Source organism: Rhincodon typus, chromosome 30, assembly GCF_021869965.1.
Source record: "Rhincodon typus isolate 14 chromosome 30, sRhiTyp1.1, whole genome shotgun sequence".
In the NCBI taxonomy this organism is placed as follows: Eukaryota; Metazoa; Chordata; class Chondrichthyes; order Orectolobiformes; family Rhincodontidae; genus Rhincodon; species Rhincodon typus.
The window spans coordinates 32044788-32071658 of NC_063361.1; the positions used below are offsets into that span (position 1 = coordinate 32044788).

Sequence of the window (26871 nt, forward strand, 5' to 3'; positions counted from 1 at the left end):
TGTGTGGGGCGGACTCTCTCTCTCTCTCTCTCTCTCCCCCACTGTGTGTCTGTCTGTGTTTCTCTCTGTCTGTCTGTGCGCCCTCCTCGCCTATTTCTTCCCGGTCTGTGTCTGTGTCTGTGTGTGTGTGTGTATGTGTGTGTGTGTGCTTGTTTCTGTGTGTGTGTGTGTGTGTGTGTGTGTCTGTCTCACTCTGTCTTTCTCTCAGTCAGTATTTCTGCCTCTGGACACCCTGAAGGAATGAACCCACGTGACCAAACGGGGCGGTCGATCAGGAGCCGAAAAAAAAAGCCATTTTGTGTGAGGAGCCTGTAGTAACAGCTCCAACCAAACACTGTTTCTTCGCTCGATTACTCGCACCAGAGACGGCGGGGGCCCGAAGACCAGGTAGGGACCGCTTTAAAAAATACTCTACTTTGCGACCGGCCTGGGGGACTGGGTTGGGGCTCCGGCAGCTGTCGACAGTTGAACGAAATTAGAGCTGCGAGCTCGGTTGACATCCTTATTGCTGTTTCTATTTCAAGATGGCGGCTTGCCTTGAATTCATTTCCACTGAACTGCTACTTTTCATTGTTGCTGCTAGATTGTCTCCGTTGCTCCGGTACTCATTGGGGCACGGGGCTCTCGTCCTGAGCCCTAGTGTTACCTTCGCCTGCCGCCCGGGTTCCTGAGAGAGCACTCGGGGCTCTCAATTGTTGCGGAATTGGAGTTGGGTTCCTCTCTCTCCCTCTCTCTCTCTCTCTCACTCACACACACACACACACACACACACACATACACAGTGCCTGTCTGCTGCCTCTCTCTCTCTCTGCCTTTTTCATACTGACGCTGGGCCACTTTCCCCACTCTCTCAACGCCGAATTAAGTTCGAAACCGTTGCTTGCTCCGAGGCGAGCGACACTCTCCCGGCACCGCTGGAAAACTCAGAGTTCCAGCTTCTGATCCTTGCTGCCTCTGAACTCCGGTTCGCTCTCGAAACACCGGGGAGAGCTTTCGAAAAGACGGTGCGCTCGACTCCGCCAACCTCGTGCGGTCAGAAGGCAGTCACCATCCCTACATTGGCCCCGATTTCAGTTTATCCCCCGGGTGTCAGCGGGATGATTTTATAGGATCGGAAAGTGCACAGTGTACGGGTTGTCTCCGTCAGGGTCCCGTGTTGATCTGACCGAGCCCGGGCATTTTACGAACTTATTTCCCCCAGCTTCTCTTTTCTGGAATACTCGTGAGTCGGGAGGGCTCTGGCCCCAGTTTACAAACTGGACTCGTCCCCGCGGCTGCATTGAAATTAGTCTCTCGCAGTTTTCATAGAGAAAGCCGGATCAAGGGGGAAGGCGAGTAAGGGGAGACACTGGTCTCATTTATCCCTTATTTTTATTTGTGTGTGAAAGACTCAGGACGGCTCCTGTTTAACACAAATCAGAGCAGAACAGGGAGCCTTGTGTCGAAATGCAAAGGGGTTGCAGGGACGTTAGAACGAAACTAAATTGAATCGTGATTTTATTTTAGAAAAAGCATGTTGTGTGTCTTGGATTGATGGCACATATTTTTCCCCCTTGATGCATGTGTTTTAAACACTCGAAACCTTTCCGAGATTTGCACCCTGTTCAAAAGGTTTGGACTTTTACAGCTTAATGCTAGAGTGTATTTGTGTGAAAATGTAGATAACATTGAATTGTTAGAATTGTATAACTCGGTAATTAATCTGGGAGACGGTGTGAAATTGAATTTTAATCTGTTTTTAGTTTACACTTTGTGAAGTTAATGCCATTCTTTGTAATGGTCAGCGGTGGTAGTACATGTCATTTTGGAGTTTCCTCGGCGTGTGTATTTTTCTTAACTTTTTTTTAAACCACTGCTTGGTTTCGGCAGTGACAGTTCTTCTCCAGTCTGTGTATAACAACAGCGGATAACTATAATTAAAGACTGAAATCTGGGTGTGAAGCGACGACCAGAACAGTTACGTCTTTGAAAAATGGTGAATATTTGTCTCGGAGGGGCAGGTGGGGCTGGGTTGTGGATTTGGTGCAGCTGAGGAGATTGTTTGTTTATTTTTAAAATATATATTTTTCCAGAGAGAGGGAAGTGTACGCGTTAGAGATGGAGTCAGTGAGTTTACGTGTTGATACCTCGTAACTTAAAAAAGTGGGTCTTTCTCAGTACTTCCATGCGGCGATCACCCCAGCCCCCGAACCCTCGCCCCCTTTCAATACCCCCCACCCCCGCCTGCCCCCAGGGCACAAGTACAGGAACCGCTCATTGGCGACTTCACATGAGCCTAGAGAGAGGTCGAGTCGGTCCAAGTTAGGATAATTGTTTATTAACCCAGGGCAGAGGGGTGGAACATAGCTCAGACCAAACTCGTCCAAAATGTGCCTAGAAACGCCGGGCAGCATTGCTCTGTCACTGGTGTTATTTTCCACACGCACCTACCCATGATGATTTGAACTGATATTATGTGTGAGGAACGAGTTAATCATCTGTACGCATTTTTGAGGAAGTTACCGTTTGCTCTGCATTTTCACTACCTGACTCGTCCCGGTGTCTCCCATGACTGAAAGTCATGTGATCTTGGGTCTTTTTCTAGAAAAAAAAACAAAAAAATACGGCAAAAAATCTTGACAAAAATCACGTGTGTGTGTGGTGTCTACTATATCCGGGTTCCAGCCGCTGCTACTATAGTCGCCAGACTGCTATGAATTCACCGATAGATTCTGTGGGTGAATCCGACCGCGGTGCTGGTTCCTTGTCATATGAAACGTTCGGATCACCGGGTTATTGAAACGCCCGATGGCGAATGTGTAGATCAATATCGGTGACTGAAATCCTTCCTAGCTCAGGGGTCTGACCGACAATAACCCGTTTTATTTGTGCTGAATGAAAATACGGGAATGATAGGCGATGTGAGTGTGTGGCTTAGCCACCCTGGATCTCGGAGAGTTATCGGTTAGAAGTGTCATCTGTAGGTAACGGATTCCCGATTGGTAGAATTTCCTATTCCCCAACCTTCACCAAGATGACACTTAATGGTTTGAGTTTCTTGGTCTCAGTGACTGCAAGCAACGCACACATTGCTAATGCATTGTCAAATTAGCAAAAACAGAAAGTGCTGGGGAAACTCAGCAGGTCTGGCAGCATCAGCGGAGAGAGAAACAGACTTGTGTCCACTGACCCTTCTTCAAAAGTTCGCTTTATGACATTGTAGACCTGTTCTGTGGACTTCAACCTGGGTACTTGCAAAGTTTACTTTTTAAAGAGTCTCTCTCTCTCTCTCTGACTTTGGCCCCGCCAGTCTCCTTTCAGCAAAACCTGCCTCTCGTGAGTCCGCGGCAGTGACATAAGCTGCCGGTTTGTGAAATTGAATGAGACGTAAATTACATTTTGCTGTCGAAATGAAATCGCACGCAGGCCAATCCGAAGCAACTTTCTGACGCATTCGGTAACCCGTACACTTGGCAACAGTAATTATTCTGCAAATTGGCCGTTAGATTAGGTAGGGCTTTGTATCGTTCAGGCCCTAAAACATCCCCTTTAAAAAGATCCAAGAATTATAATCATTTGCCCTGTGTTAAACATAGCGGTAGAGTCGGTTTTATTTCAATGATCTGTGCTTTTTAAAAAAGACATAATGAACTTGTTTATAGACAGATGCAATCGCAGTAAGATGTGAACAAACATTTAGCTGGGAGTTTTGGAAGTGGGTTTAAAAGTGACAACTGGACTGAGGAACTACAGCTTTAATTTATTGCGATTCCCACCATCCCACCAGGCCTGCTGCAATTCAAAAGTATGGCCTGCCCTTGCTCTGAAAAGCAAGTTCACGGGTCATAGGGGACAAGGAATGAAACGTAGGGGGATCCCCCAACTGCATTGGAAATGCTGGAGAAAGCCCGAACAGCTTTCGATCCTGAGGGATCCATTTTAGAACCCCATGGTTAAAACTTTCAACTGGCATTTGTAATATTGACCCAAGTTGAATTTATCTAAGATGGTTTATGTAACAAAGCCTTCGCAACAAGACAGATTGTTTAAAAGTCCCAGTCTATTGCAATGATCTTCTGACCAGTATCGCCCCTATCATAAGGCCTACATGGTTTACTTGGGGGAAATTCAGATGCTTAGTTTCAGGAGCTGCCTAATTTTGTTTCTGTGCGGCCTTATCGATAAGGGATGCACACATTGCACAGTCACACAACAGCCGTTGCTACAACAACCACCAGTGCAATCTAGGTTTTAAAAAAATAGAGGCTCAGACAAGCAAATTTAAGGAACAAAACCCTTATACAGGAAATGTCAGATAGAAGCCGGCATTGTTGCTACTGCGCTTGTAATAACCTTGGCATTTTGTTGCATTTTTAATGTGCAGATTTAAGTGGAGTTACATTGGAGAGAAAGACCAACTAGTTTGTGCTCTGAGATAGACTGAATTTGAACTAGTTTACCGCGAACTGAACTGACGCGTTAGACAGAGATTCTCAAAGTTTGGCTTTTTTAAAAAGAGTTATACTTGCTGTGAGTACACTGCAAATAATCTCAATTTTAAAGATGCAGCTGGATTCTTTCAGTTTTCCTGTGCAATTTGTCTTCAAACTTTTTTCTCTGTTTTTTTTGCTGTAATAATGTAAGTCTGATCGCCTCAATAATCAGAAAAGAAAAGCTGACTCGTTGTTGCTTGTAGTTGCGGGATAGCACAAGCAAGAAATCTAATCCACAGTGAGAGTTAAGTAATGTGTTGACTCTGACAGGAACACTCCAGTGAAGCGCTCTGACCTCCAACCTTTGAGTGTCCCACTGCTGGCCAAAGATCTAGTAGCGAATGATTACTGAAATCCATTTTTTTGAAAGGTGGAGACAGAGTGTGACGGTGGGGAGAGCTATGATTAAGGGAGGGTCACGTGTAATGTAATTTGCGTCCGCTAAGACTGTGTGTCTATAATCCCAGGAGAGTTCTTCTGTTTAGTAACTTCATCAGGTAAACCACTGCCTTTAAAATAAACGAGCAATGCTTGTCAATTACTTCCAATCGGTGGGATTTATCTTCAAATAAGATTGGCTGACACTGCTTTGTTTATTTCAGATGTTCGTCACCAGTTCTTTATTCCAAAATCTGGGTCATACTTTATTGCAACTGACACTTTTTGCGGGGTGGAGGCGTGGGGTCGACTTGTCATCGTCCCTGTCCCCATTCACAATCAGAAGTCCAATGCTTGCTGTTGCAATAATTTCCCAGAGAAATGGAGCATTAATGGGACGTGATGCAAGTATTGTTTCCTTCGCCCAATCACAAGCTTGATTCAACCAGAGCCCAGTATACAGATAAAAAGCAGAATGCATCTCCCCCTCACTCTCTTGCCTTGCTACCGATCAATGCAGCAACAAGGTCGGTTGGTGGCTGTGTGGAACTGTCTATCTGTCTCCAGTTGCAATAAAAGATATTTCAACGTAATCCAGTCACGTGGTCGACCAAGAGCGTCATCTGCAGATCATATACATGCAAGCACACACACTCACTCAAATGCACACAAACACAGACACACTCATACACACGCACATCCAAGTGCACATATTCAATCAAGTACATGCACAAACACACACTCAAGTAAATTCACAAACACACAGATGCACTCATATGCACACTGACTCAAGTGCACACATTCATTCATATACACACTCTCAAGTACATGCGCAAACGCGCGCACACACTCACTGAAGTACACACATGCACACAGACACACGCATTCAACTACACACCGTCAAATACACGCACAAATACAAACGCACTCTGATATATACATATTCTCAAGTACGCGCACTCATACACACTCACGTAAATGTACATAATCTCACACACTCAAATACACGCACACTCAAATATACACGTTCAAATACACGCAGACATTCGGCAGTCACATACTCTCGTACCCATATACGTACGTATTCAAATACCCTTTAACGCATTCACTCAAGCACACACTAAAAAATAGATACACCTAACAGACGATACACGCAGACACATGCAGCTAAACACACGACACTCACATACACTCAAACACATATAGACAACGCACAGACACAGGCGAATGCAGCTAAATACAAACACACGCACACTCCAACACACACACAAACAACACCCAGACACAGGAGGCTGGCGATCCTTTCAACTCATTTGCATCGTGAGTCCACTTTGTGTTGATTTCCAAAAGAACTGATTTAAATATCAGGTACAGTTGGGTGGGTTTCTTCACTTCTCGCAAGATGGATTTGTTTTCATCTGTTTTTGCGGAGGGGGAGGGGAGGAATCTTACGAAGTGTAAAGACGGTCGCTATAGTAACCAGAAGTGGGTACTACAGCCGCTAACCACGTCATAACACGTACAAGCCGATGTAATGTCTCTGTGGTTGTTTTTAAATTGGAAAGTCTGCTGGCTGCGCGGTTTTTTAAACCTTTTTTTCATATACTTTTTTTTCGCGTGGTAGTGTCACTCGCCGGCCGCGGGGGCGTGATGCTGCATTTTCAAAGGGATATTAACTTTCTCCAGCATCGATTTAAGCAACCGCGTATGTGCCCCAATGCAGGCAATACTCTACAGAATGAATTGCGTGTTAAATGCTCATCGGACCATTTATCTGATTTTGTACGGATCAATGCCTATGAAAACGTGTGTGTATGTGTGTGTGTGTTTGTGTTGGTGGATGGGGGGGTGGTGTTGTAGGAGATGGAGAGAGGTAGAAGAACGAGAGAAAGAGCATGATTTCCCAGTAAAAATAACAGTAAGTGTAAGCTGAGAGCGGGCGAGAGATTGTAGATAAAACATTCGGTGTCAGCAGTCTGCTGATAGGACGCGTGCATGCTTTGCAGAAGCGGCAACAGACCAAACGTACAAAAGGGATTAGGAATATTCCCGAGAATACGCACAGGAGTATGGCCTTTACCGTGTACCGTTTGTTTAGCGAGGCGCCGTACCCTTCGGTGGCTTGCGACGTACGGACAGGTAAATTGGAAAATGGGGTGCAATGGGATCGAATGCAGCAACCTGCGTCAATCCTGTCTATTTACACGTTAGTTGAGTCTTCCCGTGTTATCGAAATGTGCATTTTCTCTGTCGGAATCGGGTTTCTTTTCCACCTCAAAACGACGTGCGTCTCCTACGAATCTAGACTTGTCGTTAGCATGATGTGGGTAATGACCTGTTGGCACAGTGTCGCTCCCGGGAAAGGCCCCCGGGTTCTGCAAACCCGAAAAGTTGACCTTGCCCGATTGAAAATATACCGAGGCAGAATGGATTGACACGAGACATGGTCTCACAGCGTCTCCAGCCGTGTTTTGTTTAGATGCATTTACGTGATTCCCGATATAATCCACGCAACATACACCAGATTCCTTTCAGAAATGATTCACTGGCACAGGTCCCTGTAATGGTTCATTACAAATCAAGTGAGCACAGAATGTGGTACATCCCTCACTTGCTTTCAAAAAGCTATAACTCTCAGGGCCTCACTCTTTCCAGTCTCCAAATGGCTTCGCACCCATATACTGTCTGCGTGTGATATATAACGAACATTCTAATTCAACTTAAACTAGATTAATGAATATTTATGACCTGTTATGGGCCGCCTGTGATTTTCAGACTTTTTTTCTCTCCCTTTCCCCTCCCCATAAAGTTTTTAGAATTTATCATTTAAAATATGAGTAGTTTAGTAAGGAAAACTATCTCTTAAAAGTTTAGACACCAGAAATACAACATCGCCTCTTCCTTTCACTTCTCAGTAATTCAGTGGCGACTATATACCAGGACCTCAATTGCAGTGAGCGCTCGATGTTTCTGATTAGGGCAGACCTTTACCATAATCGATGCCAAAGGGGAGCTAACGGTGTTTTCCATGGGTGTCCTCCTGCCCTCATGTTGAGGCTTTTGCCCCGTCTGTAAACAGGGCCATGAAGAAGATGCAGTAGGGGAGAGGAGAGGAGCCCTTGTCCACCGGTGATGATCGCATCGTCCTGGGTTTTACCACGGTCTTCAACACTGACGCAACTCACCGAAGCTGCTGGTGCAATGTATATTGAAGTAATTCGGATTAAACAGCCATCGGCGATGGGTGTACTTTTAGATTGGGACGCGCAAGCCGCCTGCTAAACGTTAGAATGAATGTTCACGTCACACCCGTAGTTTATCGTGAAAAACACCCAACCTCCCAACTGCACTCCCATCCCCAAAACATATCGTCCGTTCATGTATTAAGGAGAGGCATCGCATGTCAGGATCCCGACTGCTCTATTCATCTGTCACATAATCACTGTCTTTCTTTTTTGAGGGATGATTAAAAGGCACAATATACCAACGGGCCATTTGCACAATTGATTACAAAGCTTCGGACTAACATTGTTTTATTTTCCCCCAGCACGCTCAACTTTTCAAAGTAGCCAGACCTCATATTTATGCGATGAAGTATTTGAGAAACATGCATTAAGTATGGGATTGGATATTTATATCTACCTTTTAAGATAGTTGCTTAGTAACCGCGTCTACATAGAAGGAGGCATTTGAGGTAAAGCTGGCGTATACAGTACTATGTGGTAAGAGACTAACGGAGAAAAAGTTATCTCTCATTTGATGTATGATTTAAGATCGAGACCTCAAGCATCCAATGTGAAATCATCTTTCCAAAGTACATGTGCTTTTGCTCCCAGTTGCTCAATTACCGAGTCGCAAACATTGAAGAAACCAATTGTTCTTTCTCAAGTGCTGAAGAAAAAGCAATCAATAAATCTCAAAATATGTTTGCGAAATGCTAGTTACTCAACACGATCCTTCACAACCACGACATTTTACAAAATCCAGTGATTAGCTCCACATTAAACTATATTGAGGAAGGATTAATACTGTTCATTAGACATAGGAATTGATGTTCCGAAATGCGTACCCAACGAACAGCTCCACATTAAAACATATTGGGGAAAGATTAATACTGTTCATTAGACTTATGTCTGCAGATTCCAAATGGATTTGTTTGCACTTTCACTGAACGGAATGACAAGAGTAATTCTTTCACCCGTCCCAAGTTCTAGACGATTGAATAGATTAGGATTTTTTTAAGTTGGAATATAGCAAGTTGCTGTTTAATGTTAGTGTATCAAGATAGCCTCCTCAAGCCAAAATGATCCCCGTGTTACTGCTGCAACGTTGAAAGCTTTAACTTTTCATAAATAACTTTACCAATCTCCTGCTGAACTCAATGGTTAAGAAATGAGTGGGTTAACAGAGTAACGCCCTTCCTCCACCACAGCTTCTTCTCGCCTTTTTTTGTAATTTCTACTTACTGTTATGTTTTCTGATTAGATTAACAGTGGGGTGCCTCGCATCACATTATCCAAGCTTTCAGCTATTAGCATTTGTAATAATGCAGGGTCCCCAACTCATTACTAAATGATTCAAGTCGTATTTGTATAAAATTTGCAGCCCCAATGTTGAGGTTGCTGTCTCTTCTAGCAGTTTAGGGTCCAGTACGTTTAATTAAATAGAGATGAGTCATTGTGACAATGCAGAAACACGGGTTATGTATTTCTAGCGTTGACACTCCCAGTGTTTAGTACTTCACCTCATTCTTGGGCCTTCCCTGGGGCTTCGCTTCTCAAACAGTGCATTCCCGGGTTCTTTATGTATTCCATGGAATATAATTTAAAATCCTTCTTAATCGTGTTTCCTAAATACGCCCTCGTACTCTATTCAAGAATGTTGGGAATTCGGACATTTTGATAATGGAAAAGTGACTACTAAAGTTAGAATGAAATTGTTTGCTTATATAAGGCCCTACTTCCGGTGCTTTTCTTCTTTATAAAATCGAATTGTTTGGAACATCTCAGCAAACTTGCACAAGAGTTTCAACACCCTTAATAATTTATAATATTTTGTTAACTTTGCAGAGTCTACTGCAGCTAAAATGCACAGAACCACTCGGATCAAAATCACAGAACTCAACCCTCACCTGATGTGTGCGCTGTGCGGGGGATATTTCATAGATGCCACAACCATCATTGAATGTCTACACTCATGTGAGTTTATTTTAATCATGCTTAATGTGAACTCTTAATGCTTAAGCCTAAAGCACGCCCATCACTACCTTTCAGCAGCCTACGGGTGAGATGTGTTTTGGAGATTAGGTGAGCAGTATCTGACAATTGGTTGCAACAGTTTTGCTGTCATGTATTTCTTCAGTTATGTGAATTCTAATGGTAATGTGCACCTCAGCCATCTTTTCACATCTCCTACTCAGAAAACGTGGTCAGTGAACCGAGTTTGGGTTCATTGTAAAGATGTAAACACTATCCGATTTTACTTATCTTGGTCGCCACCAGGCTTTAGATTTTCACTTGTTAAACGTACCGAACCCTGAATAACGCAATTTCACTACATGACATTTTCTGTCACGCTAGGGTCTTTTACTTCACCTGCTTCCTCGTGATGATCAATATGTGTCTTTGTTTGCGGCGAAGCTTAACCCGCATCGTTGCTAACCCTGAACCAGATGGAACCCAGGGAGTATTGTACTAGCGCCATTCTCTGCATCGCGAGGTACCAGGGTCAGAAGTGAAATCAGGTGTTATGCTTTGCCAAGATATCCGTTTAGCGCCCCTTTAACTTTAACCTTTGGTCCTCTCAAACGCTCCAATGTTCATGAATCGTACAAGTACCTTTGATTGTAATATAACACGCACCTCTTCTGGACGAAAGGCTGTAACCCAATCTGACGGTTCATGTGACGTCTCTGAACAGCTGGAGCTTTGTTCAGCTTGTTGCTGAGGTCATAGTAATCCCTTCATTATGTTAAAGCTCCAACCCCAACAAGGTAACCAGGAGCTTTTCACTATATGCCTGTTCCTTTGTAGCTAATGCATGAGTTAGACAAGACACAAAATAATTAGTAAAATGTTGTTTTCAATCATGAGTAATTTACTGCAATTTCATTATAGCTTTTTAATCACTCAAATTTGTTAAAAACGATTTCAGTATGACAGCTACAATACTACTGGGATTTGAACTTATTTTATCTGCTTGTATATTTTAAATTAAATATACTCCATTCAATTACTATTTTTGAAACATAAATTATTCTATTAATTATTATTGGGAAATTACATGTTAATTATATGTTACATGTGATAATTGTAATATTCCTTTCTGATTGTAACGTTTCACCCTTGTAACTTCAGTTCATTTTATTGCAAATGTAATTGATCACTTATTGCCTATTTGCTAAATTATTTTATTTCAACCCTATGTGTAATGAATCAGGAACAGACTAATTATTGTAAATAAATACTTGAGCAATCAGTTGGAATTAGTTATTGATGTGTTTAACAGTATTAAGGCATACAGCATAGATCAGAATGGAAACTGTGAAACAATCTTATTGTTGTTAACTTCCTTCTGCAGTGCAGTTCAGAAAAAAAATAAGAATTAAGATTGAAAATTATTACAGCAGGGTGCTTAATTGAAGGCAGGAGCATAATTTCAGAATTTAAATGACCATTCTGGAAGTGCAGAATTTTGAATGAATTGTTATCTTGTATCCACCATCATGATCTATCATTCACAAAAGATACAACATTTAGAAGACATTTGGATGGGTACATGAATGGGAAGAGTTTAGAGGGATATGGGCCATTTGCTGACATGTGGGATTAGATTAATTTGGGATATCTGATTAGTGTGGATGAGTTGGACTGAAGGGTCTGTTTCCATGCTGTATAGCTCTGTGACTCTTTGACTCTATATAACACCTGTGATTACATTAGTGCTTGAAAACCATTCTAGACAATACATGTATTTTGCAATCATTTTATTCTCTACACAATTAATTTGATTACAATTACCAGCAAGCAAGAAACTCCAGCTATTCATTAATATATCACTCAGTCTCTTGTTTGAATTGTAGCTTTATAAACAATGGTACATATGCAAAATTTTCTGCATAAAACAATTACAAATATTGATTTTGAGTCTCCTCCCAATTGCCTTTGTCATTCAGGCTAACTTTACGCATTGAGAAAAGATAGAAACTCAAACATCTGTAAGCCTTAATTCTGTGTAAAGAATATCGACCCTAAAGTAAATTACAAGTTTGTAATAACTCATAGAAGTTGTCCATTAAATATTTTAAAAAACCTGAATGCATGGTGAGGTTATATCCCTGTTAAGAGTCCACTTGTATTCTGTCCCGTATATAGATCATCTGAACCTATTAATCAAATAAATGCTTTGCAATATCATCTGTGCATTTTTCTCTTTGTAATCAATCACCATTTATTTATTTTTATCTGCATCCAATCACCAAAACTGTCTGTGTAATTCTTCAAGACATCAAAAAGACTTTACATGGGGCTACATACGTGAAAATTAATATTTTTATTTTCTTCTTACAATGCTCTATAAATACTCATTTACAATTAACTATCATTCAATAAAATTTATTTTTATCCAAACAAAGCACATTATCATCCTGAAATTGTTTCAAAACAAAAAAAATCATGTTACCCTGGTTGAAAATTATATCTAACCAGGCAGAAAATATAAAGATGTATTCTTTGTCTCAATTCTTTTGTCTTTTCAGTTTGTTCAGTAAGTTGAAGGAGTTTTTGTTTGGAAATAAAACCTTATTTTTGTCATGGATTATAAAGATTACAAATTGCTTTGTATGTATGTCGGAATCAGAATGGATGTTAACATGATTTAAGTGAAGAGAACTGTACAACAAGGCTGTGTACTGTAACCAATGTTATTCAGTCTGTACACAAAACAAATATTTAGTGAGTTAGATGTCCTTCAGGGGAAATATTAGAGGCCAGAACTTAACAACCACTGCCAAGAACACTACTTGCAGAATCAGAAGAGTCCTTTGTTTTTATTCATTCATGGAATGTGCGTGTTGCTGACTGGGCCAGCATTTATTGTCCGTCCCTAGTTGCCCTTGTGAAAGTGGTGTGAGGTCCCTGCTTGAGCCACTGTAGTCTATTTGATGTAGCTAGCCCAAAATGCTGTTAAGAAAGAAATTCCAGTATTTTGACCTAACAAAATATCTTTGATCAAGCAAAATCTGTAAGTTTGCACATGGATTGAATGTGACCATGAATAACAAAAAAATGAAAATGGTAGTCAGAAGGAATATGTGAGGAAAATAAGCTATAGTGAAATTGAAATAGATGGTGTTACACTAGAACTAGTGGGCAAGTTTGTTTATTCAGAACAAATGGTGGCACATAGGATGCCAAAGTCAGATAGAGGTAGATAGAAATAATTTTGTGAAGGTGAAGGGTGTGTTAACAAAAAGAAAACTCAAACTTTTACGGGGGGGTGGTGGGTGGTTGGGGAAACTCAGGATGCTGCATTATATCAATTGTTTTGTATGACAGAGAAACATAGACAATAAATAAAAATCTGCGGAAGAAGGTAGGGGCCTTTGAAATGTGAATGTTAAGATGTATGCTAAAAACTCCACATACAGACCATAAAATGAATGAAGAGTTACTTGAAATTGCAAAAGCAAGATATACTCCAAACAATGACATCCAAGAATGTCAGTATTTCAACTGTTTGATCAGAGCTGAAATGCTACAGGAAACTCTCCTAGAGGGTAAAGTGGATGACAGCAGAAAGACAAGTTGACCGAGGCATTGTTGGAAGACTGATTTCACAGAACAGTTTCAGAGGAGCTCGAGCTGGTGCTTGAATAGAGCATAAGTGTGACAAACTATGCGGTAGATGTCCTGGCAGGAGTATGTCAAAATTCCCAAAAAACGATTCGCTAATCATTTGTATTCTGATACCTGCAGTGTCTATTTCATAGAATCCCCACCATGTGGAAACAGCCATTCGGCCTACTAAATCCACACTAACCCCCTGAACAGCACCTCACCCAGACCCACCCCATCCCCTGCCCTGTAACCCTGCATTCCCCATGGCTAATTCACTTAGCCTGCACACCCCTGGACACAATGGATAATTTACCATGGCCAATCCACCTAACCTGCACATCTCTGGATTTCTAAATCACACTGGTTCATGTTGACATGTTTCTAATTTTGGCCGAGTTAACCTGTGTAATAACCGCGAAGAACATTTTCAAAAATGATTGACTTCACTAATAAATTAATCCGGGATTAGATAGTGAAAAGTTGGTGTTTTGTATCACCATATCATGCAACGTTAACAGAAACTGTAGTATGTTGCAAAGCAATAACTGATTGAATGATTGAGGTGACGCTTAAACCGTGACAGCAAAACTGGAAGACTTTATTAGCTAATGTGAAACCTAGAGTATGTTAGTGCCTCTGTGGACCCTGCAGTGTTGCAGAATTTAGCATGGGGGTGTCGTGAAGGCGGCCATTCGCTACGCAATCGTTTTATTTTACAGAAATGTTACAGAGATTGATTTTACTGCTGGTTTGGGGGAGGCTTGCTGTTTCATTATAATATTCCGACGTAAACAGATCTATCAAACTTTATACCTGGAGTTAGGCACCACTCTCAGCAACAACGGCCTGCGTTTGTCTGAAGAATAGGCCCAGAAAAACTGAAACTTAATGGCGTCCCTAAGTCTCTGGAAATAGGTTACTTGGAGTAAGCCAACAAAAGGAAAGCTAAGGGCCAGTTGATGCAGCAACCTTCCTGTTTGAAAGCACTCACTTACATGTTGAGTATTCAAAGACTTGAGAGGAATTGAAGTTAGGAGTTGTCTCCACAAAAAACTGTGCACCAATTGGAAACTTCAAAGTTGAAATTGACAGTGCTTTGTTCGGTAAAGGTGGCGGCGGTGAGAGTGGGATAAGTAGCCAGGATATGTTGTTGAACAATACTGATCAGCCACGTTCTCATTGTCTCGGTGTAAGGTGGAGGATTCAACAGCCTCTACTTGTTGCTATATGCTTAAAAGACTTTTTAAAGAAAATAGGAATGGCCCCAATATGAACTCGACATGTCCATCATTGCAAGTGGTCGCATGCACCAGGGTGCTGTAAAATATCACTCAAAGCGACACATTGTTCGAGTTAGATCTGCCTGCATCTGTAGAAGTATGTTTCTACAGTCTTCGACTGCCCACGCGAACTCTGCAAGATCCTCAAGCGCTTGAGGGCAAGCCAGGGAAGGTGGGGCCTCCAGAACTGAAACGCGAGGAGCAGCTCAAGTTGTGACTATGGTTGTCCCAGTCAGCCCATCATCCACATCCTGAGATGCCACCCTGAGAGAGATCCATTCCTGGTGCTATCACAACCAATTATATTGTGTCAGCTGAAACAATTGAATTGATCGCCAATCTGGACGTTGAGTTATAGCCGCTTTCCAATCGAAACCAAAAAAAACCCAAACAGCATTAATGCATCTCATATTTATCTCTACTGCTCAGATATTTGTAAACTCAATATCAGGGCTTTAGATTCCATATGTTCAGAAATAATATACGATACTGAGGTTCTTGGACATTTGCGCAAAGTGATCAGAAAGTTTGAAGTTTCACTCGTCTACTTGCTATTGTCAAATGGTCTAACAATTAACTTTTTTTTCTTTAAACCCTGGCAGTTTGTAAAACTTGTATCGTTCGCTACTTGGAGACCAACAAATATTGTCCCATATGTGACGTACAAGTTCACAAAACTAGACCCCTACTTAGCATCAGGTGAGTTGTGTTGGAACCTTCTGGAACCTGTGGTTGTGAATATCAGTTTTAGCAGGCTTTTTACTCTCCGAAGAATTGGATATGTATTAGCCAAACTTCATCAACACCATCCCTTCACTTAGCTCCAGGCAAACATCTAATTTTTGAACGCTGGCGAGTTCTGTCTCTCCCTCTGACCATTCCCCTTTAAGAACTGGCAGCAACTTGCGGAAATTCATGTTTTTATAACATTATAACATAACATAACATAACATAACAAATTATAACATAAACGGCGCTAAAGGGAACCGAGCTCACGTAGTGTGTGTGTAAACTGTTGTTTCCACGTTCACCCTCGTAAGGTAGTCCTTGTTCCTCCTTTGGTAATCATGTAATCTCCCCCCAAATCATGTGATTAACTGGATTACTGAGGCCTTTTCTGACGAGCGCATCTTCATATTTATTAGACATAGTTAAATGTGGCATAACTTGAGATTGCCGCCCGTGTACTTTCAACTATTGTCCTCCCCTCTGTTCCAGGGCCGATAAAACGTTACAAGACATAGTTTATAAATTAGTTCCTGGCCTTTTCAAAGGTAGGCAACTTTTCTTCACGTTTTGCCTCATTTTTTGCAAAGGTTAAAATAGAGCACTTGTACTCATTTTGCTGCTTTTATTTTCTCTTACAGATGAGATGAAGAGACGGAGAGATTTCTATGCGGCACACCCCTCCGCAGATGGTAAGTGTTAATGTGAAAAAAGGAGATTAACGTCGCCTGTAAATTTGAGACTGTCTTGGGAACAAAGCCTTCTTATTTCGGCAGCAAATCTGCCTCCCTTAGAACTCAATGCTACATGATCAACTTCAGTCTAATATCAGAATCACACAACAGAATACTTCTACTGACAATTCAGAAACACCAGAGGGTTAACCTCTATTTACGGGGGGGTGGTGGTGGTGGGCGCGGAGGCAATGACCCAGTGGTATTATCGCTGGGCTGTTAGTCTAGCGACCCAGATAACGTTCTGGGGACCTGAGTTTGAATCCCACCACGGCAGATGGTGGGATTTGAATTCAATAAATATCCGGAATTAATGATCTAATGATAACCATAAGCCAATTGTCAGGGGGAAAAAAAACCCATCTGGTTCACTAATGTCCTTTAGGAAGGAAGCCACTTACCTGGTCTGGCTTACATGTGACTCCAGACCGTCTGGGCAATTAGGGGTGGGCAATAAATGCTGCCGTAGCAAATGATACCCTCACCTCGTTAATGAATTTTTTAAAAATGGAACTCGGATATTAATTAATGTGGTTACATGAAGTCATTTTCTGTTCAATCTGCCTCCAAACAGTACATTTATTTTATACATACCGTTGGCTGTGCGGTCAACATAATAAGAGTTTTTTTTAAAAAAATCCAACTTACTTTAAGAAGCCGAATGCACCAGCGAGGCTTCAAAGGGTTAAATAAACAGGCGAATCCTAAACCGGCTGTTGTGTAAAGCAGAGATGACAATCACGGGAAAACAGAGAATGTACCCTCTGGCCGTTCGATCTCCAGTATCTGTACACTTGACTTTCTATAAACTCGGGTTCAATTAATTGAATAGTTCTAGGTTTTCCATCTTCCAACTATCAATTCAAGCATATCTACACTTCTTCCCTGCCTAAACAGTCACAAATGGTTCAAACGAAGATCGTGGGGAAGTCACTGAAGAGGAGAAGAGAATTATTACAGACGACGAAATTATTAGTTTGTCTTTAGAGTTTTACGAGGGCAACAAGTAAGTTGAATCGTCTTTGGCAACGCAACGATTAATTTGAACCTTCCTTAAGTCTTAACTTCGGGATTGACGGCAGTATTGATTTTCATAGCATTTCACTGTAATTTACAGAAACAAAAGCGCGTCTATCTATTTGAATTAACGTGACACAGATACCGTTTAACAAGTAACCAGGGACCACTAGAATATTGGACATAGTCACACTGCTACATATGATCGAGTATAAGTACAAAGTCTGGAGTGAAAACAAAGCGTGCCAATGTTGCGGGACATCAGATGAAAGATACTCATCCTGTTTAAAAAAAAATCTGTCTTGGTCATCAGATTCCCAGCAATCCATTAGTATCAATCAGCTCGGCGATTTTCCTTGTCTAAAATAGAAGGGTAGGCGTCTGTGAACAGCTGTCTTCCATTATATTGCATTGGCGGGAATTACAAATCTCTTTTAGATAATAATTGGTCTACCGTGCAATTATGACATTTTGCTAATGCAATATAATTGAATCCGCATCACCTTGCATTAGGTGTACCGTTTGTATAAGAACCTCTTTCACTGTAAGGGGGTAATCACTGTTATAATGTCCAGAACGGCATGAATTTGCATTCAACAAGACCCTACAATCAGCAATGAGACAATGACCATTTGTTTCTCTCGCGTTGGTGACGTTTTGGTGAAGGATTAATATTGGACAGGTTGCCGGGGAGAACTCTTCTATCCTTGCTCCATCTGTGCCCCAATGCTTCACCTTAACACGAGTCAATGCATGTTCAAAAACCCATCTGTTACTAACAGATCCTCCATTTGATATAGATTAATGATGAAATATTTAATAATTATACAACCATCTTTATATCAATACAAAACCACGTTACATGTACATTATTTCACTAATTTTAAGCGTAAGGGATTATTGAATTTGGTAAAACTGTCGGATTTGCATGTTCATCCATTGTCACCTTTACGTTGGTCATTATATTCCTTTACAAATTGCATATTTAATGAACACCATGTTCTATTTATTTATTGGTTCATCGTTAAACTGCCCGAGGACGCAGTTTCCTGCGGAGAGTTTTCCATTTTATGACTTTCAACTTAATTTATCAGAAAGATTATTGAAAGCAGGGTACTAGAGATTAAATACTACGAACAAGAACAATTGGGTTTCTATCCAAATTCTCGCAAATTCTATCTATTCTGCATTGTGTTTATGACGAGCCGAAATTCTACAGAGTTGTAAGAACATTCAAGTTACTATTTTTGGAGAGACCAAGTCACTGTAATTAACAATGTCTGACTCTGCAGACCATAAGGAAGTTAGCGAGCTCTCAGTTCCAGTCAGTAAAGAATTATAAATCGGAATGAAAATTAATGACTACACGACCTTGTAATTAATTAAAGAAAAAAATTGTGTTTCTTGCGCGCTTATCAAGAACTCAACGTGTTTTACAGACAGTGGCGTATTTCTGGGAATCTAGTAATTGTTTTGTTAAAAAAACACGTTTAATCAAACCTTTTCAATTTGTGTCGTTCTAGATCAGAAAAGAAAGAGGTCCCGCAGCCTGAAGATACAGATAAGGTAATTCACTGTTTAAATTGTAAAATTAAGTTGTGAAAGCAAAAATAAACGCTGGGAATCACAGTGAATCAGGCAGCATCCGTGGAGAGAGAGCAACCTAACGTTTCGAGTCTAGATGAATTGTTTATAGCAAATTCTCTAATAGACTACAGGGGCGATCGTTGATATTAGCAGAGGCAAACGTTTATATTTTTATTTATTCATTTATTGGTCCGAACTGAATGTAGCAAGATCTCCATTTCACAGTTCCGTTTTCTTCAGAGTACCAGTCGACTCAATAAACAGATCACTTCCGTGAGCGTCTAAAATATTCAGTAAACTCAATTCCAGTTGGCAGTGTCTTAGAGCAGAAAACCACTTCCGTGGTTGAGGTTTCAAATATTAGGTTAGAAAGTCAGAATCAACATCACAGCAGCTTATAGCATGGGCAGAGCCGTTCGGCCCATCAAAGCGGTGTCAGCTCTTTGAAAGCACTAGCTAATTAGTCCCCTTCTTTCGCTATAATCTTGGTATTATTGCAACATTTGAAATGCATCTGGATGGGTACATGAATAGGGGAGGATTTAGAAGGATACGGGCCAAATGCTAGCAAATGGGACTAGATTAATTTAGGATACCTGGTCGGCATCGACGAGTTAGACCTACGGGTCTGTTTCTGTGCTGTACAACTCTATGACTATGGCTCTAAATGCTTACAAAGAATCTTTGCTAATATAGTTGATTAGTAAATGCTGACACAATGTATTAAGAAGTTTTGGGGTAGATCTATTTAGGAGTTTGATTGTCCATTTTAGTGTATAATTTAAACAGATATGATGAATACTTTCAGAGACATGAAACAAAAGAGGCTGCTCCACGACAGAGCAAAGCTTCGTTCATGAAAGTAATTGTTACATTTAGATTACGAAGCTGCTAATATACTAATGATATTTTGCAAACACAACAGTGGGTCTTTTTAGGGGGCAATTTTATGGGTTGGAGTCAGAAAATGTTTGTGGCCATAGGTGTAGCTGTAGTTAAATCGGTTATTAGCCTTCAGTACAATATTTACTTGTTCTGTTCAACTAAAGACCCTGCAGCACTTTAAAGTAAAAGCGTCTTACATCCTCCTTTTAATCTTTGGAGCTTCCTGATCATAACTGAGCAGCGAAGTTCTGGAAAACTCCTCTACATGTAGATGTCAGTTCCATGAGAACGTTAGAGGAGCAGGAGTAGGCCATCGGGCCCCTTGAGCCTGCTCGGCCATTCAGTAAAAGATCATGACTGATCTTTTCATGGACTCAACTCCACTTACCCGCCTGCCCACATAAACCTTAATTCCTTTACTGTTCAAAAATCTATCTGTGCCTTAAAAACGTTCAACGAGGTAGACTCAAGTGCTTCACTGGGCGTGGAATTCCACGGATTCACAACCCTTTGGGTGTGGAAGTTCCTCCTCGACTCAGTCCTAAATCTGCTCCCCCTTATTTCGAGGCTATGCCCCCTCGTTCTAGTTTCACCCGCCAGTGGAAACAACCTCCCTGCTTCTGTCTTATCTATTCCTTGCCCCTTTACGGAAGTACAGTTGTGTGTACAAATTTGCCGTTTAGATGGATCCAGACAATTTCAGGTATCAACGTTATGTAGCCATGCCCGTGCAAGGCAGAGGTCATATCCTAAAGCTAAACATTAACCACGGTGTTCTTTTGTAAAGAAACATCGAGTGGTTACAGCACAGAAGGAGGCCTATTGGCCCATTGAGTTCGTGCTGGCTCTTATAAGTGTAGTTAAATTGTATTATAAGAAAGTCACAATCTTAAATCACTGTTGCTATCTGAGTCTAAACGAAGTGTAAGTTTGCTAATCACAAAACCCTATCTTTGACCGCGCGTAATGGTTTCAGCAACAGTGAGGACCGAGCAGGGAGTATGCTCATGCTTATTTGTTGACCATACAATCATGCAAATTGGGTTTAATTTGTTCTGGGATCTTTCCTTTCGAAAATAACCTGTGTGTACAGTTGCCTTCAGGTTAAATTCTCCCGTCTTGGAAAGAACCTGCCCTAATTCGTGTTCTGTAACTCACAGTGCATAACTATGGTGCCCTAGATGATATTACTGACCGTCGACAGCTGCTGCAGTGAGCTCTGTTGGTTGAGCAAGACGCTGCACAATAATGGATATTTCTATCCATTAGCGCCATGCAATCAAAGTTATAGCCCTGTTATACCTTTGTTACAAGTTTATCAAAGCTGACCAAAGCAGTTCAATAATAATAAGAACAGAAAGTGCTGGGGAAATTCAGCACCCGTGTGGAGAGAGAGAAACAGAGTTAACGTTTCAAGTCCAATATTCCATATCTCCAGTATATGCAGTTTATTGGTTTTATTTTAGTGGTTAGAGTCACAGAATCATAGAGATGTACAACATGGTAAAAGACCCTTCAGTCCAACTCGTCCATGCCGACCAGATATCATAAATAAATCTAGTCCCATATGCCAGCATTTGGCCTATTTCCTTCTAAACCCTTCCTATTCATTTACCCATCCAGATGCCTTTCAAATGTTGTAATTGTACCAGCCTCCACCACTTCCGCTGGCAGTTCATTCCATACACGCACCACCCTCTGCGTGAACCCTCTGACCTTAAAACTATGCCCTCTAGTTTTGGACTCCCCTACCCTGGGGAAAAGAGTTTGACTATTCACCTTATCCATGCCCCTCATGATATTATGACTTGAATAATGTTTTCTCTTGCTTGGCCTTCACCGGGACAGTTGAAGTTCTGAGATCCACAACCTGCACCTCAGTATCTGAGGATACCTATCAACCAATTACATTCCCTTATCCAGACAGTCACCACAGCCTGTGTCTGTTTCCTCTCTGTAGGCTAACAGTGTACGGTATCTGCGGTGTCCCGCTGCAATGACGGTGATGCATTTGGGAAAATTTCTACGGAATAAAATGGATATTCCCAGCAATTTCCGAGTAAGTGTGTAGCTTTCTAAAACAAAAAAAAATGAAATCAAACCAAAACTTATTTCCTTGTCTGAAAACCTTGACTGAGATCTGTCTATTTTGATTTTAGATTGATGTTATGTACGAAGATGAACCGCTCAAAGATTACTACACACTTATGGATATAGCGTATATTTATACATGGAGACGGGTAATTCAGCTTTTTGTTATGGGTCCAGGCAATCCTACGTTCAGATGAAATTGCTTACAAATGGCTCTGCTGTGCGCATACGCGTGTATTTGGCACTGTATCCATGTTGAATATAGGCAGTAAGGAGAATAGACCATAAGACTGTAAGAAATAGGAACAGGAGTAGGCGGCGCTTCGAGCCTACTCTGCCTTTCAAAAGGATTATGGCTGATCCGACAATCCCTACGTCCATTTTCCCGCGATTTCCCCGTAAACCTTGACTCCCAACTGATCAAGAATCCGACTCAGCTTTACGTATGCACAAGGACTCTGTCCCACAGCTCTCTGCGGCAAGGAGTTCCAAAAACTCTCAACCCTCTGAGAGAAGAAATTCCTTCTCATCTCAGTCTTGAATTGGTGCCCCTTTATTCTGAGACTATGCCCTCTGGTGCTAGACTTTCCCATGAGGGGAAACATCCTTTCAACATTTACCCTGTCAAGCCCCTTAAGAATCCTATACGTTTCAATGAATTCGCCTCTCATTCTTCTAAACGGCTGACAAAATAGAGTCTAACTTCTGTGTGTGCCAAAAAAATGTTTTTGCCATTTCACATATTGATAAAACTTAAATGTGGCTGTCCACTCCCAAATATATAAATCCTTTTTAGCTCTTAGCAATGAATGCCAGGTTCTGTGCGCTCCCAGTGGCGCCTGTTCCAGGTAATCCTCAGGTGATCTGAGACACAGAGAAACAGCCAATCGGGTTTCAGCTGTTCAGCCAGGCGTGAACAAGAGGATATGGCAAGTCCTTGGTGTATAGTGCCTATTGATAGGAAATGAGTTGTTTTTGTCAGCAGTAGATTTGGGCCCGTGGCCAGATTGGGAACCCAGATACAGGGTACTTTAACAGACGCTTATAGCTGGAGTTGCAGTCGATGCCTTTAACAGGTATCCTGCCTTCATTTACTTAGTCCAAATAAAACGGGTACCTTAGTCGTGATTAATGTGGTAATCCACGTCAATCTGTTCGTTTCATTCTCTGCACTATATGGAGCCAGGTACCTCGTGCTGAGCCAATTCAAAAGGTGCATGTGCATATGTTATCTGACCTTGCCCTTTACTCTTGGAAAAAAATGCCAGACAGGCGCTCTCAAATTTTATAGAATCTGTCCCTACGAGCTATGTTAAAGTCGGAGAACATACAAATCCTTTGCAGATGTTAACTACTAATCTTGCAGATTTTTGGAAACACTCATGGGTTGAGCTAAATTTGCAATGTATATAATCCCCAACTGTTCTGTCTTTTAATGCAAATGTTTAACCTGATATTAATATGATATTTAAGCAACCACCGGAGTGTTGTGCAATCTTTTCCCACTTTGCCCATTACGTTGATTATTGAAATAGACAAATCCACATGTATCTGTCCCGACTCTGTGGCCTTCAGTTATATCAGAACTGACTCATTTCTAAGTTTTACCAGAGTGGAAAATAATAAAGTATCCAAATAATTTCAAATATAACCTCTCAATACTGGAAAGTCAAAAATACACAGGAATACGTGTGTAATACAGATAAAACTTGCATAGATGTGATCCTTTGCACTTCCTTGCCCCTTTCTCAGAAATCTTGTCCTATCCACCCATAACTCGTCAGCTCACGTAGTATCACTGTGTTTGAACATTCATGTATTATATACACATTTGATGCTCCGACAGTATTTGTGTTAATGCTTTGCTGTTTGAGTACAGAAGGTTTTAGAAGTTAAGAAGTGAAGAGATACTGGGTGTGAGAATTGGTCTTCTTAAGAAGACAGAAACATTAGCTTTTTAGGAAACCTCTGCCAAATCCCAGGGCCCATAGTGAAGGACACAACCATGTTGAAAAGAATACGAGAGAAGTTGAGAAAACTGGAAGAAGTTGGCACGCTATCTTTTAAACATTGAGATTTTTATTTGAGGGAAACTCATTGCAGTGCTTTATCAGAAGCACAAAATAATGAGGCATCCAGATAATTGTAACTAGGTGCCCCCTTGACATTTGTAAGTCACTTTTGAATGAGTGGGTGACATAACTGGTAGAGATAAGACTTCCAAAATATTGCCATCACGAGAAAGACTTGTTCTAGAGGACGTTAGTCAAATGTGTGTATTGCATTCCATGTTATTTACAATGTCTGATTGACTACAAACCGTATGGGCTTTAGCATCTCTGTTTTGCATTCCATTTGCAGAATGGTCCTTTGCCTCTGAAATACAAGGTCCAGCCTGCCTGCAAACGGTTAAAACTCAGTCACCCGAACGAGGACTTCGCTAACACCAGCATAAACTCGGAGAGTGACTCAGTGAGTGACAAAGGCAGTCCAGCCGCCGTCCCCTCCACATCTTCGTCTCTGCCAAGCCCCGGCACGCCGGCGGTCTCTCCCAACCCGCAGTACCCAGCCGTCGCCGCCTCCGTCGTGAACGGCAACACAAACTGTCACCAGATGCCTCCATCTGTCGGTAGAGGCCGCAAAGTGACTGTTAACGGCTCGGCGGCCCCGGCTTCCTGCTGAAAGCCGGATCCAAACTGAATTTTCAACCAACAAAGGAGAAGGGACTCGCCTGTATATTAAACACGGCGCGGCCACCATCACACTGGCTCCTGCGCCGTTTATTAAATGTAATATATATATATTCTGTTTAGCAATATGGTTATTGTCAGAAACATTTGTATTCCCTACGCAGATTTGTAAAGGTAAACGAATATAACACACACACAGACACCTCCAGGTTGGGGTCCCAGACGTCGCTGTTCATTTCCTCTAATTGCAAATGTCGACTATAGTGGATTCATCTTTAATGAAGGATTATTGGGCCGTAGGATACTATTGGGTCGCCACTGTGTTTACTGAGAAATCAGGCGTAGATTTTGTTTTTTCTAAAATCCTGTACATTTAACAAAGAATTGCCTTAAAACTAACCTCATTCATGGCAGTTGTTAAAAGGGGGACATTGTAGTCATGGTATTGTGGTCGATATTCTCTAAACAATCTGCTCGGAAATGTTATTTCATACCTCTGGAACAGGTGGGATTTAGAACCCGGTTTCCTGGCTCAGAGATAGGGACACTACCCTATGCCACAAGACCTCCCCCAGCCCCCAGTCTCCCAACTGGTATTGTGATAAAGTGATCTTGACTGATTTTAATCTCAGTTCAGATTGGATGGTGGTGTAGTCAATTAGAGTTGACCAGGTCCAGGAGAGACACGTGTTGGAAGATGCAAAGCTTTTTTCTGAATATTAAGAATTTTTTGTTTTATCTCACGTGTGTCTTTTGGTATCAGGCTGACAAAACAATCGGAAGCCTGAGAGCTGTTGTTCATCATTACGTAGAGAATCCTTTTCTAAAAACAAAAATGTCCTTGATAGGACTTGACGTGGTCTAAGGAACAGTTTGTATTTTTGGGGAAACACATTCAGTACCCGCTACAAACTAGTGCTGTGTTTCACTCATTTGGGTTTCAACATCATTTATGGGGTAATAAATTAATGTCTGCGGTCAAGGGTTGCGAAACCAACAGTTTCTGATCTCAATTAACACAGGAAGAAAAGGCGGATCCCTTATTCAGGCCAGAGAAATTGATCACCTTGAGTCTTCTTCACTACACCCAGTGGGAATCAGTATCCCTGAAAATAAGAGTTGGGTGGAATCTTTCCAATCTCAGGGATACTTTTAACCATCATCCAACTGCCTTCGGAAACGCTATTCATTGTGGCTTTCCTAGGTATTGCTACATTTCCAGCTAGACCTTCTGGAATCTCTTCAACAGCTATGGTTAGAATGACAAAGGGGACGGTTCAGAGACGGAGAAGCTATTTTATGTGAATGGTTTGACTTTGTGTGGAAAACACACGAAATGCAATTGAGAGTAACTGGATTGGAACCTATTGCTGCAAGTTCTCAGCTACAATGGTTAGAATGATGCCAAGGTTGTATATAGTCAATTGTTTTAATTATTTTGTTCCTGATTCTTTGCGCTCCATCATTTTCTTCGTAGAAGATGTGATGTTTTTAAACACTGACAACGATAATCAAATAATCACTGCAAAAGAATTAAGGTAGTTCCAAAACAAACTGGTTTTGCTGCTTCATACAAATTGCGATTTTTCCTCTCTATTTAATCCATTAACTGGAGTCTACTGTACAATCTAGCATTTTCTTAACGTGGCGTGTATGTTATTGGGAGAGAAAAAAGTGTGAGACTGAATGAAACACGGACCTTAGCAACTAAATGGTATCTCTGTCCTACTAACGATTTGCTACGGCACAACAGCACAAAGGAAATGAGATCAGAATTAATAATGTTGCATCAATTTTATTTTATGTTTTGATAAACCTATTAAACCATTCTAGAAGCCTATTTACTTTAATTATAAACATCTTCCAGTGTTTAAAAATAACCTTTCGATTGTAGACTGGAGAATGGTATGCAGCTATTCCGTTAAAATATTGACAATATCCATTTATTTTCTAAAGCAAAAAAAAACATATTGAATAAAGTTTTGAAAGGAATGGACACGGGTAACACAATATTGCCTTATTAAGCGATTGTAAACGATTGTGCGCCGATTGGTCTTGACTTGTTTTTGAGGGGACAGACCATAATTCTTTCTTTTAAAAAAAAGATGTGGAGAATGCACAGCGCCCGGTCAGCAGCTGAAAGAGAAAGGTAGGTTTCTGGTTTCAATGGGGCT

At 41.3% G+C, this 26871-nt stretch overlaps 1 protein-coding gene across 1 annotated transcript; it reads left to right on the plus strand.

Annotated features, from left to right (window-relative positions):
- The first annotated feature begins 278 nt into the window (after positions 1-278).
- LOC109933472 (polycomb complex protein BMI-1) lies at positions 279-26634 on the plus strand. The gene is made up of 10 exons (XM_020532457.2): positions 279-387; positions 9920-10048; positions 15570-15666; positions 16186-16241; positions 16335-16385; positions 17325-17433; positions 18968-19010; positions 21877-21975; positions 22076-22156; positions 24369-26634. The coding sequence occupies exons 2-10, from the start codon at positions 9937-9939 to the stop codon at positions 24687-24689; spliced, it is 969 nt and encodes a 322-aa protein (XP_020388046.1). The 5' UTR covers positions 279-387; positions 9920-9936; the 3' UTR covers positions 24690-26634.
- The last annotated feature ends 237 nt before the right edge of the window (positions 26635-26871 follow it).

Bases quoted from the DNA above. Each gene is read 5' to 3' on its own strand.
- LOC109933472 (XM_020532457.2), top strand. From the start codon at position 9,937: ATGCACAGAACCACTCGGATCAAAATCACAGAACTCAACCCTCACCTG. The intron at 16,242-16,334 runs GTAGGCAACTTT...TTTCTCTTACAG, and splicing joins AGTTCCTGGCCTTTTCAAAG to ATGAGATGAAGAGACGGAGA. The intron at 17,434-18,967 runs GTAAGTTGAATC...GTGTCGTTCTAG, and splicing joins GAGTTTTACGAGGGCAACAA to ATCAGAAAAGAAAGAGGTCC.